Source organism: Aquarana catesbeiana, linkage group LG08 (assembly GCF_042186555.1).
Source record: "Aquarana catesbeiana isolate 2022-GZ linkage group LG08, ASM4218655v1, whole genome shotgun sequence".
Classification (NCBI taxonomy): Eukaryota; Metazoa; Chordata; class Amphibia; order Anura; family Ranidae; genus Aquarana; species Aquarana catesbeiana.
Window position 1 is genome coordinate 98,211,365 of NC_133331.1, and position 17,422 is coordinate 98,228,786.

The 17,422-nt window shown below is 44.5% G+C and overlaps 1 protein-coding gene across 1 annotated transcript; it reads right to left on the minus strand.

The window, feature by feature from the left end:
• Positions 1-16,221: 16,221 nt before the first annotated feature.
• LOC141106688 (olfactory receptor 5V1-like) lies at positions 16,222-17,106 on the minus strand. Its single transcript, XM_073597627.1, has one exon. It carries the CDS (start codon positions 17,086-17,088, stop codon positions 16,222-16,224), a length of 867 nt encoding a protein of 288 aa, XP_073453728.1. The 5' UTR covers positions 17,089-17,106.
• Between the last annotated feature and the right edge of the window lie 316 nt (positions 17,107-17,422).

Here is a 17,422-nt window from a genome sequence, read left to right on the forward strand (position 1 = left end):
TGGTGCTGACATCACGCCGCTGTGTGATCCCGAGTCGGCATCGGCTTTCCATGTGAGTCTACTGGCTTTTTAACACATTGTTTTTAAAGTATTTTGATGTTGACCATTATTAAATATGGATGAGGTGAACACTCCCCGGTTCGGTTTGCACCAGAACATGCGAACAAACAAAAAATTTGTGCGAACACCATTAATATCTATGCGACACAAACATGAAAAATCAAAAGTGTTCATTTTAAAGGCTTATATGCAAGTTATTGTCATCAAAAGTATATGGGGACCTGCTCACTGCACAATAATCATAGATGCTATATGTTACAATTGTCATTGTTTTTTAGATATTTGTATTTTTCAATAAATTTATATTTTTTATACTGCTATATCTTCTCCACTGTTTCTTAGCCTAAAAAGTCCACCTCCCTGGTAATACTCAGTACTACCTTATTTTGTATTCTCAAAGATTTATGGACGTGGCTCATTTTTGGTGCACTTTCCTCTCTTTTTTTGTGTCTATACGTAGGTGGCAAACACCATTTAATCTATTAGTGCACATAGCTGTTTTTCTGAACTTAGCCTTTTTTTTACTCTCTCCTTCCCAAAATTATATTACCTTAGTCATTATTTTTTGCAAGTGTTTAACAGAATGGCGGAACTGGCAGGAAGCAATTGGGAGGGTTTTATGTGGACATTAAGCAAACATGTTCCTCTGTAAACAACAATAATGTTGAAATGGAGATTGTCTATCACAAACTAGTGCAAGTCTTTGAGTGAAAAGCCAGTCTTTTTTGGCACACTAAGTACTTCGAACAATATATCGGGGAGAATCTTAACCCAAAAGGCTTGAGAGTCCAGGTCTTCCCCAATATTACTGCGATCCAAGAGACCGATAGCGCCACCAACGGGTAAACCCTCTCATGACACATCCGATTGTTCCAGGCAAATTTCCCTGCCCCAGCTGCTGCACCGCTGAAAGAAGTTCGCTCCCAGCCATCCACATGCCCAGCGTTTGAATGCTAGCTTGGCTAAATTGCTAGCACTTCAACTGCTGCCTTTTCAGTTGGTAGACTCTGCCTCCTTCCGTGAGTTTGTGGAATGTGCGGTTCCTCAGTGGCATGTTCCCAAACACCACTTTTTCTCACGGAAGGCGATTCCGGCTCTCTACCGGCATGTGGAAGGCAATGTCTTGGCCTCGCTGGACAGTGCGGTCAGTGGTAAGGTGCATATTACCGCTGACTCATGGTCCAGCAGGCATGGACAGGGACATTGCCTATCTTTCACCGCGCACTGGGTGACTCTTCTGGCAGCTGGGAAGGATGCAGGACAGGGTGCAGTAGTGTTGGAGGTTGTTCCGCCACCACGCCTCCAAAATTCTACTAGTGGTGATTCTGCCACACCTCTCTCCTCCACCCCCTCCTCTTCTTCTACCTCCATGGCCTCTTCCTGTGCTGATTTCTCCTCGGAACCAGCGGTGTTCCGTAGGTGTTCTAGGGGCTACGCAAGCACGCAGGCAAAAAGATGCCATGCGGTGCTTGAGCTGGTGTGCCTGGGGGACAGGAGCCACACTGGGGTAGAGATTCTGTCAGCTCTGCAGGGGCAGGTTTAGAGGTGGTTGACACCATGCCAGGTTAAGCCAAGTATGGTGGTTTGCGACAATGGCACCAACCTCCTCTCCATCCTCCGACAGGGACAACTGACCCATGTGCCCTGTTTGGCTCACGACCTTAACTTGGTGGTGCACCGGTTCTTGGGCAGGTACCCGGGCTTACAGGATGTCCTGAGGCATCTCAGGAAAGTCTGTGTGCATTTCCACAGGTCATATAAAGCCAGTGCTCAGCTGGCTGACCTCCAAAAGGAATTTAACCTGCCCAAGAACTGCCTAATCTGTGACATGCTCACCAGGTGGAACTCAACGTTGGCCATGCTGCAGCAGCTGAACATGTAGCAGAGGGCCATCAATGAGTACCTATGCAACTATGGCACCAGGACAGGGGACCTTGGTTTTTTTTCCCCATGCCAGTGGGCTATGATCAGGGATGCATGCACTGTCCTGTCACCATTTGAGGAGGCCACGAGGATGATGAGCAGTGACAGTGCATTGAATGAATGTATGTTGTATATGCCCGTCCCAAAAAAACAACAATGCTCTGCGCTTAGTACAATATTCTAACGGTGTATGTGCGGCACATAAATGATTATATGACTAGTAGCAGCTGCTTAAATAGTAGAACATGTATATAGGCAATAATGAATCAATTAAATTAGATAAATATATAAATACACAATTATAAATATATAAATATATAAAGTGTCTCTTCAGTATTGCAGCAGCGCTGTGCACCCCAATTGAACAGGGTCTCTTTCTTAATCCAATTCAGAAAGTTCAAACACGGATCTGGTAGCCAGAGTCCCACCAATAAATAATCAAGATGTATTCTGTGAGGGTAGTAATCCTTTCACCAAGCGATACACCACGTGCTGGGGTCCCCAATGAAAACTCACTCACCAGAAATCAGATCAATAAAAGCCTTGATTAATAGTAATAAATCTGCATCAATATCCAAAGCGACCACCAGATGTCAGTATTATTCCCAGTAGTTCCAACAGGATATGTAGAAGAAACAAAAATGCTCACATAGCGTGATACTGCTAAACATCTTTATTTAAACCATCCAAACATCCCCTTAAAACCATGCGTACCAAAATTTTATAAACATTGAGCAAAGATAATAAAGTGCACTGTGCCTGATTGCGTCCTCCAGACGTGAAAACCTGTCAGGAGCGCTCCTTGTGTGTAGCCACAGTCACACGCTTCCTGGTTCCTCGGTTGGTGGAGCGCATACGTCACTTCCTGTGCGACACGTCCCTAACGTTTCGTCACTTCCTGGACTTCTTCTGAGTGACAGTGCATGCATCAGTGACACTGTCCCTCTTGTCCACCTGTTGGAGCACACGCTGCATGGAATAATGGACAGGGCACTTGAGGCAGAACAGAGGGAGGAAGAGGAGGACTTCCTTACCTCTCAAGGCCCCCTTTATCCAGACAGTGTTCCTGCATGCCTGCCGATCACACAGGAAGAGGACGAGGAGGAGGAGGATTGTGTCAGCATGGAGGTGGAGCCTGGCACTCAGCATCAGCAGCAGTCTTCAAGGGATCATTTACAGTCCAAAGAAACCCATGGACTTGTACATGGCTGGGAGGAGGTGGCTGCGGATCATGTTGTCCTTAGTGACCCAGAGGACTCTGGACCGAATGCCTCAGCAAACCTACGCTGCATGGCCTCCCTGATCCTGCAAAGCCTGCGGAAGGATCCTCGTATTCATGGTATCAAAGGGAGGGATGATTACTGGCTGGCAACCCTCCTTGATCCACGTTACAGGGTTAAGGTTGCGGACCTTATCTTGCCGTCGCAGAGGGAGCAGAGAATGAAACATCTCCGGGAGGCCTTGCAGAAAGGTTTGTGCAATGCGTTTCCAGAGCCTGGGAGGTTACAATTTCCTGGACAACGTGTTGCTGAGGCTTCGGTCAGTCACAGAAGGAGCGGTGGAGAAGGTTGCCGTCTGACCGATGCGTTCAGACAATTTTTTTAGTCTGCAGCCCCAAGGTCTGATCGGTTCCAGCAACCATCGCCAGTGTCTGATTCACATGGTGCAGGATTACCTAGGGACAAGATCAGACTTGGACACCTTTCCCACCGAAAATCCTCTGGGTTACTGGGTCTTGAGAATGGATCACTGGCCACAGCTTGCACAGTTTGCAATTGAGCTACTGGCCTGTCCTGCATCCAGCGTTCTTTCGGAACGCACATTCAGTGCTGCTGGAGGCTTTGTAACCGATCACAGGGTGCACCTGTCCACTGAATCGGTCAATCGGCTGACCTTCATAAAAATGAATCAATCTTGGATCACCAGCTACCAAGCACCTGATGCTGATGTAACGATTGATTTTTTTTTTTAATGTGATATCCCTTCAAGACTGCCTATGCTAATGCTGAGTGACTATCCTATTATGCTGAGTTACAATCCTCTTCCTCCTCAATTTTCAATTTTTTGGGTTCTGGGCACCGCCACCAGTGGCCAAGGCCCAATTTTTCTGCCCCTGTTTAACAGTGGTGTATAATTACAATTTTTGATGCAATACTCATTCCTGCGCTCCAACTAATGTATCTGTGAGGGGTTGCAGTGTTGTGGCACCAGTGCCTAAGGCCCAATTTTTCTGCCCTGGTTCAACAGGGACATGTAATTACAATTCTTGATCTAATATTTCACAGCAGGGCCCATTTCTGCGCCCACCAAGACTAACTGTGAGGGCTTACAATGTTGTGGCAACACCAACACCTAAGGCCCCAATTTCTGCAGAGTATATAGGGCAGGGCCCTACTTTCAAACATCCAACTTACAAACGACTCCTACTTGCAAACTGAAGGAGACAACAGGAAGTGAGATGAAATCTACCCCTAGGAAGGGAAATTCTCTCCTGTAAGAGTTAATATGGGGAAAACATGTCTCCTCTTCACTGATGCTTTATCACCAATCCTTGTTTCACTAAAACCCCAAATTTTCAAAAAACATTTGTCATTGGGACAGAAAGTGAGGTGAAATCTTCGGAAGAGGTGCACATACAGCAAAACAAATGTTACAGGGGTGATAAACCTTCCCTATGTTTTCCAAAGCTTAAAAATAGATTTTTTGGCTGGAGCTACACTTTAAAAATGTACCAGTTCAAAATTACAAACAGATTCTACTTAACAACAAACCTACAGTCCCTGTCTTGTTTGCACCGCCTGTATACTGCTGTTCAGAGTATATAGGGCCTGGGGGCCCCATGCCTTTCCTTTTTTTAATTTGAGTGCGGGGTTCCCCTTAATATCCATACAAGACCCAAAGGGCCTGGTAATGGACTGGGTGGGGGGTACCCATGCCGTTTGTCTCACTGATTTTCATCCATATTGCCGGGACCCGACATTACATTAAAGCTGCAAGTAGTTTTAAATGACTTTTATTCCTTTAAAAATGTCATTTTGTGCAGGGACTGTTCTAAGCACAGGAAACACACGTCACTTTACAGGCATACTATAGACACCCCCCAGGTACGATATTTAAAGGAAGATTTCACTTTTTGATTCACTTTAAGCATCATTAAAATCACTGCTCCCGAAAAAAATTCCAATTTTAAAACTATTTTTTGCATTGATACATGTCCCCTGGGGCAGGACCTGGGTCCCCAAACCCTTTTTAGGACAATAACTTGCATATTAGTCTTTAAAATTAGCACTTTTGATTTTGAACGTTCGAGTCCCAAAGACTTTAATGGGGTTCTAAAGTTCGTGCGATCTTTCGGTCCATTTGCAGGTTCTGGTGCGAACCGAACTGGGGGGTGTTCGGCTCATCCCTACTATCCAATACATCTTATATAAGATATACACTTCAGTTATATGCGGTAGTTAGCTTCTGTACTAAATGCATTGGTAAAAATATCATCCAGTCAATTTGTGTTAGCCACATATTGGGTGCTGCCTTCTTGTCCCAGTGTCTGCCCTGGGAGTAGCTTTTGCTCAATTGCTGCAGCCATGGGTCATGCTTCTGAATATTGTACATGCTTTTGCAGTTTGTCATCGTAAAGTGGTTATATAATAACTATGATTATATAAAAAAAATTACTAGTGGAATTTTTTGTATTTAGTAATAGTCACTACTTCCTTGTTCAGTCCTCATTCTGTCCTAAAGAAGCTACTTGTGAAACGTATTGACAAAAGAGGATCCTTCACCACCAGCTCATGTGCTACTATCTGTATATTATACTGTAAATTAATTTGGGCTAGATTGTTGATGATTAGCTATCAGCTATTTTCTGTTAGTCCAAGGAGAGTTGTATAAGAGACAGATGATATTTAACTGCTTGCTCACCCCGCACTATAGCTAAATGATAGCTACAGCATGGTTGTCCAGTTTTGGGAGGGCATCTATTGATATCCTCCCAGAACCATGCTGGTTGTGGCAGGCATTCGGCGCACTCTGTGATTGTTGTGTCCTTTGGACACAGCTGATCACAGATCAGGGTAAAGGATCAATCACATCGGCCCTTTACCACATGATCAGCTGTGTCCAATCACAGCTGATCACAATGTAAACACACTTGCCGGTTATCGTCATTCCTTTCCTCACGCTGTCACAGCGGGAGCAGAGGAGAGCCAGTAACTGACAAGTGTAAAAGGGGACAGCTACACTGATAATTAGGGCACTGATCATCAGTGTCCTGATAATCAGTGCAACCCCAACAGTGCCCATCAGTGCTGCCAATCGGTGCCCATCAGTGCTGCCAATCAGTGCCCATCAGAGCCACCTATAAGTGCCTCCTCATCACTGCCGCTTATCAGTACCCATCAGTGCCAGCTATCAGTGCCCATCAGTGCCATCTATCAGGATGTTGGTTCACTTTGCTTCCTGTGAAATGGGATATTTTATCTAGATGATGCTTTCGGTAAGTGCAGTGACGTTTGAAATTGTTGATATATACTCTTAAATATTTACGTTTTATGTGTACTTTCATTACTTGTGCACTATTACTATTGTTCTGTGTTTTATCTCTTCGGTAGCATTTTTACCTGTACACCTTCTGCTCCTGAAGAAGCGGAACATGTCGAGCTTTATGTAAAAGGGTGGTGACACCCTTGGTTATCTGAAAATTACAAGATGATGATTGTGTATTTGTATTATGTTACTGTGAACCTTTTTCATGCATAGGGCCAGCACTCCAATCGACATAAGGGTGCAGGATGTTACCGTGTTCTATGTTTTATTTAGGTGTTATTTATTTGAATGGTGCATAAATAAAGATTGTATATTTTTTATAAGACACTCGTGTGGTGCCTATAAAGTCCATGGACTGTATTTTAATTTCTCTTTGCATATATTAGGGAGTCCAGCATGGCTTGGAGGTGGGTTGGTTGGATATCAGATATCTTGATCTAAGATCTTGTCCATTAATACTGTTTATTCACATAATACATGCAAGGCACATACTGCAGGCTGTGAAGCTGGCGTCAACAACAGCAACAGAACTTGAACAAACTTGTCAGACAAGTCAAAAAAGTGAAAATATTGTACAGTTTATATATTTGCAGCTCAAGATTATACATTTTGAAAAGCCTGCGCTAGAGGCTAACATGAAATAAAAATAGGGTTCACTAAGACTTGTTGTTCAATTGACTTTCATACAGAAGAGAATGGTTAAAACTGAACTTTGGCAAATATTTAAATACACCAATTAAATAATTGAGAGATAATTTTTCTGGAGTGCGCATGCGCGGAGCCCGGAAAATGGCTGCTTGAGCCAGGAGCTCCCCACCACCCCAGCCCAGCGGTGCCTGAAACGCTGCACGCGGCGATCCAGGAGAGGAGCCATCGACACCCACGGCACCCCCATACACCCGGGCATCCCCCCATATGCCCGGTGCCACAGTACAGAGGGACCTCAGGCTACAATTTAACAAAATAGATCCAGCTGGCGAATACAAGATGTCGACCGTGACGAGGCTTCATGCTTCCAGCGCCAAGGACACCCCGGACAGCAAGCTGATGATAGCCCCGGCTACCCTGCATCATACCCCCCTGGTACATGTGAGTACCCAGCAGAACTGGTCCCCGGCCTCCACAGAGTCCCTGATAGGCCACTCCATTGAAGACTATGCCCTCTCCCCCATAGGGCCAAACACAGCCAGCCATGCTGACACTTCCCCTGCTAACTCCCAGGCTGCAGCCTCGGCCTTTTCAGTTGCTGACTTATACCAGAAACTGTCAGAGTTTCTTGAAAGGGGTTTACCCCAAACTGCAGCTAAGATAACAGGAGACTTAAAAGCAGACTTTCAGAATCTGGGAACCAGAATTGATGCAATTGAAAATGAGCTAGAGCAAATGGTTGTGGCTGCGAACCAAAACTCAGGCCATATACAAACAGTACAGGAACAACTGGATGTGTCCCTGTCCAGGATCGATGATTTGGAAAACAGATCAAGGAGATATAATGTCAGGATCAGAGGTCTACCTGAATCCATCACTAACATCCCGGCAGCGGTGCAAAATGTGATCCAGAACCTGATCCCAAATATCCCACAACACCACCTCGTGCTGGATAGAGCCCACAGAGCCGTGGGGCCCCCCTGAAAGGACGGCTCACAAAGAAACATCATTGCTAAACCCCACTTCTACGCAGTGAAGGAGGAGGTCATGAGACAAGCACGGTCCATGCCCAAGGTGATGTGCCAAGGACACCCCGTCCAAATCTACGCAGACCTTTCGCCCTCCACAATGCAACTCAGAGGGTCTCTGAAGCCACTACTTCTAGTCCTGGCACAAAAGGACATTAAGTACAAGTGGGCCTTCCCATTCGCTGTAAAGTTCTCGGATAAAGAACTAATTTGTTCTCCACTTTCCCTGACGGGGAAAGACTACTACTACACCTCAAGTTCATGTCGCAAGAAGCGGCCATGGACACTTCCCATAACATCCCTTGATTGTCCAAGAGACCGACCCCCACCAGCCCTCAATCTCCGCTGTGGAACAGGTCGAGGACCAAGAAGGTTAAAGACAACGGTCCTCCTTGACCTTGACCGGACTCCGGCCGACAAGAACTGTCCCATGCACCTTGCTAGTTTGAGGGCCCTGATTAAATCTGGGCCAGGGGACTTGAATATTCCTCATACGTTGACCAAATTTTAAGTCGGATGATCGTACATAATTACTTTAGTTTTTTTCGGGGATACCCCTTCTAGTGGGGGCCCTTCCCACTATTAAACTGGGGACCCTCCCTCCTCGGCTCCCTACGGAGGGTCCAGCTAGCCTAGCCTACAACCCTAGTATGTTATTCTCGGTTGCTGTTTAGAATATTTTCATCTTTACCAGGGGCGCTCTTGCTGGGGTGGGCCCCATGTGCTTCCACCTTTCCCTCAGACTCCGGACGGTCTCTGGGGGACAGGTTGCCTGTTCCCTTTTGGAACAGGCCTTCCCTGTTCTACCTGTGTAGAGGTTCCTGGGGGGCATCTCCCCCCCGAGAACAGTTCTTTTGAGTTAGGAGACATCTTTCTTACCGCTTTACCTTTCCCTACTGTTCTTTCCTTCTCGGATCCCTACCTCTTACACATGTGCCTAAACTGTTTATGTTTTACAGCTCACATTGCCTCCACACGAAGGGTGACCTCCCAACTGTCAGATGTACGCTCAAACGACCCACAGGGCCGGGAAGACAGAAAAGTTCAATGGTTGAGTGATGAGGGAGACAGACGCAGAGCCTTACCAGAAGCCCATGACTGATCCCACACAGAGCTCCCTCAAAATAGCCACACACAACGTACAAGGCCTAAATTCCCCCATCAAAAGGAGAAAAATTTTCGATTATTACAAATCCCTTAAACTTGACATCCTCCTGATTCAAGAAACCCACTTTCCTAGGCGGTACAGTCCCAAATTCATCCACTCTCAATTGCCTCGTTTCTATCTGGCCAATGCAGAAAACAAAACCAGAGGGGCTGCAATCTTCTTCTTCAAATCCTGTGATTCTGAATACCTATCTGATTTTAAGGATCTGGAGGGCAGGTTTCTCTTGGTCAAGGCACTATAGGGGGACACCTGTACTCCCTGGTCTCATATTATTCCCCCAATAAAGGGCAAGAACAGTTTTTCCAACTCATCTTTGATACCCTAACTCCCCTTTTAGAAGGCACAGTCATATGGGGGGGGACTCCAATGCGGCTTTTGACCAGGGGTTAGACAAATCTAAACCCCCTTCAGCCCAACTTACCAGACCCACTAGGGTGAGCCTTAAAATTGTCAAGCTCCTCCATGACAGGGGGTTAACAGATATCTGGCGAGAATCTAACCCTTCAAAATGAGACTTTACCCATTACTCTCACCCGCATAACACCTATGCTAGGATTGATCATATTCTGGTTCCTTCCAATATTCTCCCGGCTGTTCTCAAGTCCCAAATCAGAGACACAGTCCTATCTGACCATTCCTTGGTGATCATGTCCATCCGCTCTAGTGCTAGTATGGCAAAACGGGGACACTGGAGACTAAATGAGTCCATTGTCTCAAACCCAATCAAAACAACAGAAATCAATAAGGCACTTTAAGAATACTTCACACTCAATAGCGTGGAGGGTACCTCCGCAGAGACCCTGTGGGCGGCCCACAAGGCCTTTATCAGAGATAAGATTATACAGCTAGCCACGCAAATTAAAAGAGAACACAGAGTGGATATTTAACGATTGGAAAAGTCATATAGGACCCTGAGGGCACAACACAAAAGAACCCATCCTCAGCCTTACTAGCTCAAGTGGACAAACTGAGACTAGAACTCAATGTTGCCCTCACAACGAAAGCGGAGAAATCTATCCGCTGGACTTGCAATAAATTTTACACTCATAAAGAAAAGATTGGCCCCATGCTGGCAGCCAAATTGTCCCCTAGAACACGGATCTGTTCCTTTCCCAAGATACAAGTGGCGGGCCAGGAGCCCACAGCTAACCCAGCCAGGATCCTGGAGGCATTCCATAAATTTTATTCTGACCTCTATAGCACCCCCTACACAGCTACCCGGAGACTCGATAACCAAATTCCTGGATGGCATGACCATTCCATCTCTAGATGCTGAACATAGAGACATCCTGGAAGCACCTTTCTCGGATGAGGAGGTGGCGGCAGTTATCAAGGGTCTCCGAACAAGTACCTCCCCTGGACCTGATGGCTTGTCTGCCCCCTATTATAAAGCCTTTGCAGACACCCTAGTCCCACATATGACAACATTTTTTAACTCCAAAACATAGGGCAGCCCCTTGGGCACATAGCTCAACACCGCATACATTACGGTCATACAGAAACCGAATAAAAACCCAGAAGAAGTTTGTAACTATCACCCCATCTCCCTCATAAACAATGACCTCAAAATACTAACTAAAATTCTAGCGGACCGCCTCTCTTCTTTTATCAGTAAATATATTCACAAGGACCAGGTGAGGTTCATCCCAGGCAGACAAGGCCCAGATCAAGTAAGAAGAGCAGTGGACATTGTCTCCATCCTGCAATCTAATTGGGACAGGGGTCCAAAACAACAGGGTTTTCGCCTTGCACTTGATCTACAGAAGGCCTTCGACCCCGTGTCCTGGCCGTATCTCTTCTCCCTGCTGGAGAGATGGGGCTTCGGCCCATGCTTCATGGGGGTGATACGAGCCCTTTACTCCCAACCCAAGGCCCAAATCCGCCTACAGGGACACTACTCCTTCCCAATAGATATAGCCAGAGGTACCAGACAGGGATGCCCACTTTCCCCAATCATTTTTGCCATAGCAATAGAGACCCTGGCCATAGCTATTTGATGGAATCCTGACATACAGGGGATAACATGTGGAGATCAGACCCACAAATGCGGTCTCTTCGCAGATGACATACTCCTGTTCCTAACCTCTCCCATTACCTCCCTACCCAGCCTTTACAAAGTCCTAACGAAATTCTCTAAAATCTCGAGGCTTAGGGTAAATTAGACCAAATCACAAGCATTAAATGTGTTCCTCCCGCCTTCCACAGTATCCCTGCTCCAACAGTCCTTCAAGTTTGATTGGAGCTCATCCTCTATCAAATATCTGGGGGTCACCCCAACAGCGCAAACAGAATCCCTTTATGCCAACAACAATGGGCGTTGCTAGGTCTACAACAGATCTGGGGCTAGAGCACATAGCAGCTTAGTAAAGAAAGTCATATGCTTGGGCGAGCATACACATGTATATAATATATGTGTGTGTGTGTGTGTGTATATATTCCCAGAGAGTCCCCCCTTACATTAGGGTCCCCAGAGAGTCCCCCCTTACATTAGGGTCCCCAGAGAGCCCCCCTTACATTAGGGTCCCCAGAGAGCCTCCCTTACATTAGGGTCCCCAGAGAGCCTCCCCCTTAAATCAGGGTCCCCAGAGAGCCTCCCCTTAAATTATCGTTCCCAGAGAGCCTCCCCCTTAAATCAGGGTCCCAAGAGAGCCTCCACCCTGCATCAGGGTCACCAGAGAGCCCCCCCCACTTACATCGGGGTCCCCAGAGAGCCTCCCTTCCCCTTGTAGACCCGTGCAGAGATTTGGGGCTATGATCCCCAGATTCAGGGCTATAGTCCCAAAAGCCACCCCCTAGCGAAGCCACTGCCAACAACTACCCCCCCATATCAAAAACTAGAAGCATATCTGCAATAACTGGTCAAAGTATGAACTTTCCTGGCTGGGCAGAATAAACTCTGTTAAAATGACCTTTCTACCTAGAATCCTATATTTATTTTGTTCCCTCCCCATCTCGATCCGAAAGGACCAGCTGCGGTCTTTACAAAGTAAATTACTCAAATTTATCTGGGGCAACTCAGGATACAGAATTCCCCAACACACCCTATATCTCCATAGGAAAAAAGGAGGGATGGGTTTGCCACATCTATACAAATACTACTTAGCCGCCAGACTAGCCCAACTCTCCACAGTATACTCGAGACTAGAAAAACCAGACTGGCTTCACATAGAAAGGCAGGCCACCCCCCAATTCACCCTGGAATACCTACTCTGGTGCCCCCAAAAACAGAGACCGCCAATTTGGTCCCCTTCCCTCTCTCATTCTTACACCCTTTGGGATAGCATCCGTAATCTTCCAGCCTTGGTCTCTAAAGGGCAACCTCTAGACCACATATTTCACAACCCAAACTTCCCCCCTGGAATGGACATTAAAGCCTTCAGATGGTGGCTGGACAAAGGCCTGTACCGCATAGGACACTACTTCACAGCTAGGAGCCCATTCACCCTGGGCCACTGTATTAACAACCTGGATCTCCCAGACTCTGAAAAATTCAGATTCGGACAGATTTCACACTTTCTACGCAAAATCTGGGCTGAGAAACCTCTCCCTCCTAAATTCACGGACTATGAGCTCTGGTGTGGGCAAGCCATGGATCAAAGGGTAGGCATCTCAATCATCTACTCGTCACTCACCAGCGCCAGACAGGAAAATCTACATACATGACAGCTTGGGAGGCCGACCTCCAACACGAGTGGGACCTGGAGACCTGGCGGTCGGCATGCTCTAAAGCTTTCCGGGGTATCCTAAACACATCTCTGATGGAAGCAAATTTAAAAGTACTCATGCAGTGGTAAATGACTCCCACCAGGCTTGCAGCCATCTACCCATCAATAGATCTCAGTTGCTTCAGGGGTTGCCAACTCCTGGGCTCGATGGTGCACGTCTGGTGTGAATGCCCCAGAATCAGACCAGTCTGGAAGAGAATCTTTAACCTAATTTACAAGGTCACTGAGTGCTCGGTCCCCAGGTCTGCATCTGTCGCCCTCCTTAATGCCCATATTCCGCATATTTCCAAGCCTAATCAAAAGTTGATTCACTTTATACTCCTAGGGGCAAAACACACCATTGCTAGAGCATGGAAACAGCCAAGGATACTCTTCGTAGCTATACAATACAAGATCTCATGGATAATGGCTCAAGAAAAATTGGCCAGTATCTTGTCAGACACAACCCACAAATTTGAAACAGTGTGGGAACCCTGGGCAGCTTACTGTGGAATTTCCCTTATTGCTGGGGTTCACCCCGACCACCCTCAATCCTCCAGCTAAAGTAAGGTACGTGCTCCCTGTCCTCTCCCTCTCTTCTACTCCCCCCTTTCCCTTTCTCTTCCCCCTTTATCTTTCACCCTTGTTAGCCTGGTTTGATTTAAGGGTACATCAACATTTGTTTGTTATAGAGTCAAATTGGCAACACAGAAGGCCTGGTAGCGTAAGTAATACCACGTCTGAGGCGCGCAGTAGCCACCTTTGGCTTAACATCTCCTTACTAGACCTATTAAGGGTAGATGGCTGTGAGGGGGGGCCTGGTCGGGGCACAGGATGATCCCATTAGGGGTGCCCGGGATGGGTATGACCCCCTCGACCAATGGTTCCCTTAGCCAGCGTTCCTACCACCTTTTGCCTACTAGCCAGTGGTAAAGACTAAATCTTTTCTCATTCAACCCACTGTGAAGCCATGAAACACCAGCAGGGGCCTTGTTGCTGATACCTTGTTTTAGTCACACCTGTTTATGATGTTGCATTTCTTGCCTTATGTCGTACCGATATTCTGTTAAGCCTATCTTTTGATCTGCTTTGAAAATAAAAATCTATTGAAAGAGAGAGATAGTTTTTCATGTCAAAGGATTTGTATTTCTTTCAGACTAGACCTGAAATTTACACAGCTCTGACCCACAGCACTAACTTTGGTAGCAGAGGAGGGGCCTGATCTTTCACACACACAAACCATGTGCATGGGGTAGTTTGTATTTCTAAGAAAATAGAGAAAATAGTGTAATCCCTCATGCCACTAAGTGAACAAACAAATCAAATCAAATATAAGTGAATAGAATATACAGGAAAATAGCTCAAACAAATCAAATCAAATATAAGTGAATAGAATATAATCAAATATAAGTGAATAGAATATACGTGAAAATTGCTGCTAGACCTTTAGTGTACACAGTGCACACAAAAATGGTTATAAATGTAATAGTGATCAGCGCAACTTCCTATAATTAGATAACATACACTGAAATGATTACTGTGACAAAATCCATCAAAAATTGCTGTGAAAGAAAGTCCTTTTCAAACAATGTGCCAAAATTCCTTTGGTCTACAAATCTTGTGAAAAACAATTCTTGTAATGAATGATTCTTCTATATGTGATATATGTGATCTGATCAAATATAATTGAATAGTACATATGTGAAAATTGCTCAAACAAATAAGATCAAATATAAGTTAATAGAATATAATCAAATATAAGTGAATAAAATATATGTGAAAATTGCTGCTAGACCTTTAGTGTACACAGTGCACAAAAAAATGGGTATAAATGTAACAGTAATCAGCGCAACTTCCTATAATTGGATAACATACACTGAAATGATTACTGTGACAAAATCCATCAAAAAATGCACAAAATTATAATGATAACAATCGGTCAATTGCTGTGAAAGAAAGTCCTTTTCAAACAATGTGCCAAAATTCCTGTGGTCTACAAATCTTGTGAAAAACAATTCTTGTAATGAATGATTCTTCTATATGTGAACTTCATGTGAACTTAATGCTCCCAGAGCTCTTACCTCAATGAGGAATAAAAACTGCCTTAACGATCTCCCTGGGACAGATCAAATCTCTATCTCTTGACCCACAAGGACACTGCGGTTTCTGATAATGCTGGACATGGCTACAGTTTTTCCACCAGTGTTTCCGACTTTCCAGGCTCCCGATTGCATGATGGTTTCAATGTTGTCAGATGTTATAAGGGGATAAAGAAAAAGCCTCCCATAGCATAAAAACATTTAACTAAACCATAGGTGTGCGCAGCCTATTGCACTAGGGTGTGCACCTCAAAGCTCAAAAACACACTACCGATCACTCACAATGTTCATTCAGAAAGAGAAGAGGCCGGTAAAGTACATATTTACCAGCCCCTTCTCCCACTCATCTTGAAACATCCCCGCAGCAAAGCCAGTGGGAGGGGAGAGGAGGGAAGCCTGCAGTGCTGCAGGGGGGAAGGGAACCAGGCAGTAAGGGAGATCTGTGCTGCACCGGGTGATTAGGGTGTGCCTGGGCACACCTGGCACACCCTGTGTGCACGCCTATGAACTAAACTCAATTTATTAAAGGCCAAAATGCACTCTTACATTAAAAGCATTAAAAAAAAGCAGTAATGGTGCAAATAATTAATTGTAGACAGCATTAGACACCTCTTACATCACTTCCTGGTTTGTTCAGTATATCCAGCAACTCCCTACGCGTTACATCATGACACATGACTTCATCAGGGCACCGTTAAGGCGGTTTATATTCCTCATTGAGGTAAGAGCTCTGGGAGCATTAAGTTCACACGAAGATCACATATAGAAGAATCATTCATTACAAGAATTGTCTTTCACAAGATTTGTAGACCACAGGAATTTTGGCACATTGTTTGCAAAGGACTTTCTTTCACAGCAATTGACCGATCGTTATCATTATAATTTTTGTGCATTTTTTTAATGGATTTTGTTACAGTAATCATTTCAGTGTATGTTATCCAATTATAGGAAGTTGCACTGATCACTAGTTTGTATTCCTATCCGGAAGAAGTATATTCAGGCTAGTGTAAAAAACAGGTTCAAAAGTAACTATATGCTATAAAATTTTAGTATCTTGTATATAACACTCTAAAAAATGTTATCTTTAGTCTCAGTGCTTTTTTAATATTTTCATTTTTCAGGCTGTAAATAATTGGGTTGATTAACGGAACCAAAACTACATATAGAAGGGCAAAAAATTTGTCCTGTTTTGGTGAGTAACTTGAAGTGGGCCTCATATATAAAGAGATGATTGTCCCATAAAAAAGAGTCACACAAGTCAGGTGAGCCGTACAAGTAGAAAACGCTTTATGCCGGCCTTCTGAAGATTTTATATTGAGAATAGATGAGATAATAAATATGTATGATATTATTATGAGTAGAAATGTTGTAATGCCCAGTATGGTACCTTCTATGTAGTTTAAAAGTTCTATGTTAGATGTATCACTACAGGACAGCTTAAGCAATGGGGTTAAGTCACAGAAGAAATGATCAATAAGATGAGATGAACAAAAATATAATTCAGAGATTAAAACAGCATGCCCACTGAGATCCAAAAAACCCACAGTCCATGCAGTAAGTGAAAGACCAATGCAATGGCCAAAGCTCATAAAAATGATATAATGAAGAGGGTGGCAAATGGCTATATAGCGGTCATAGGCCATGGCTGCCAGCAAGATGACCTCTGTACAAGTCAGGGACACAAAGAAATACATCTGAGTTATACATGCAACAAATGAGATGGTGTTGTCCTTTGTTAAGATTATAGCTAATAGTTTGGGTAAAATGTTTGATGTAGAAGCAATGTCAATAACTGAAAGGTTTACTATAAAGATATACATTGGTCGTGTGCGTAGATGGGGGCTGGTTATTACAAGAGTCACAATGGTGAGGTTTCCAACAATGATGGCAATATAGCTAAGGAAAAATATCATGAAAATGGAGATTTGAAAATTAGGAAAATACAAAAATGCTTGAATTGAAAAGAACGACGTTGAATTCATCCCCGGGTTTTACTTTGTTTACGATTATTCCACAAGAAAAAATAATGTCCTTGTACCTGTGTATAACACAGAGGTCCTCCTAAACATATAAGATCACATGTACCCGGCTATATTTTATATTACATATCTCCTGTATTAACCAACACGTTTGCACTAATAACATCATTTTAGTTACTGTATTTTCCTCAGTCAGTATTTCCCAAAGCAATATGTTGGGCAATTTGTCAATCTATCCATTTATGGAATGCTAAGAATACTACGTACC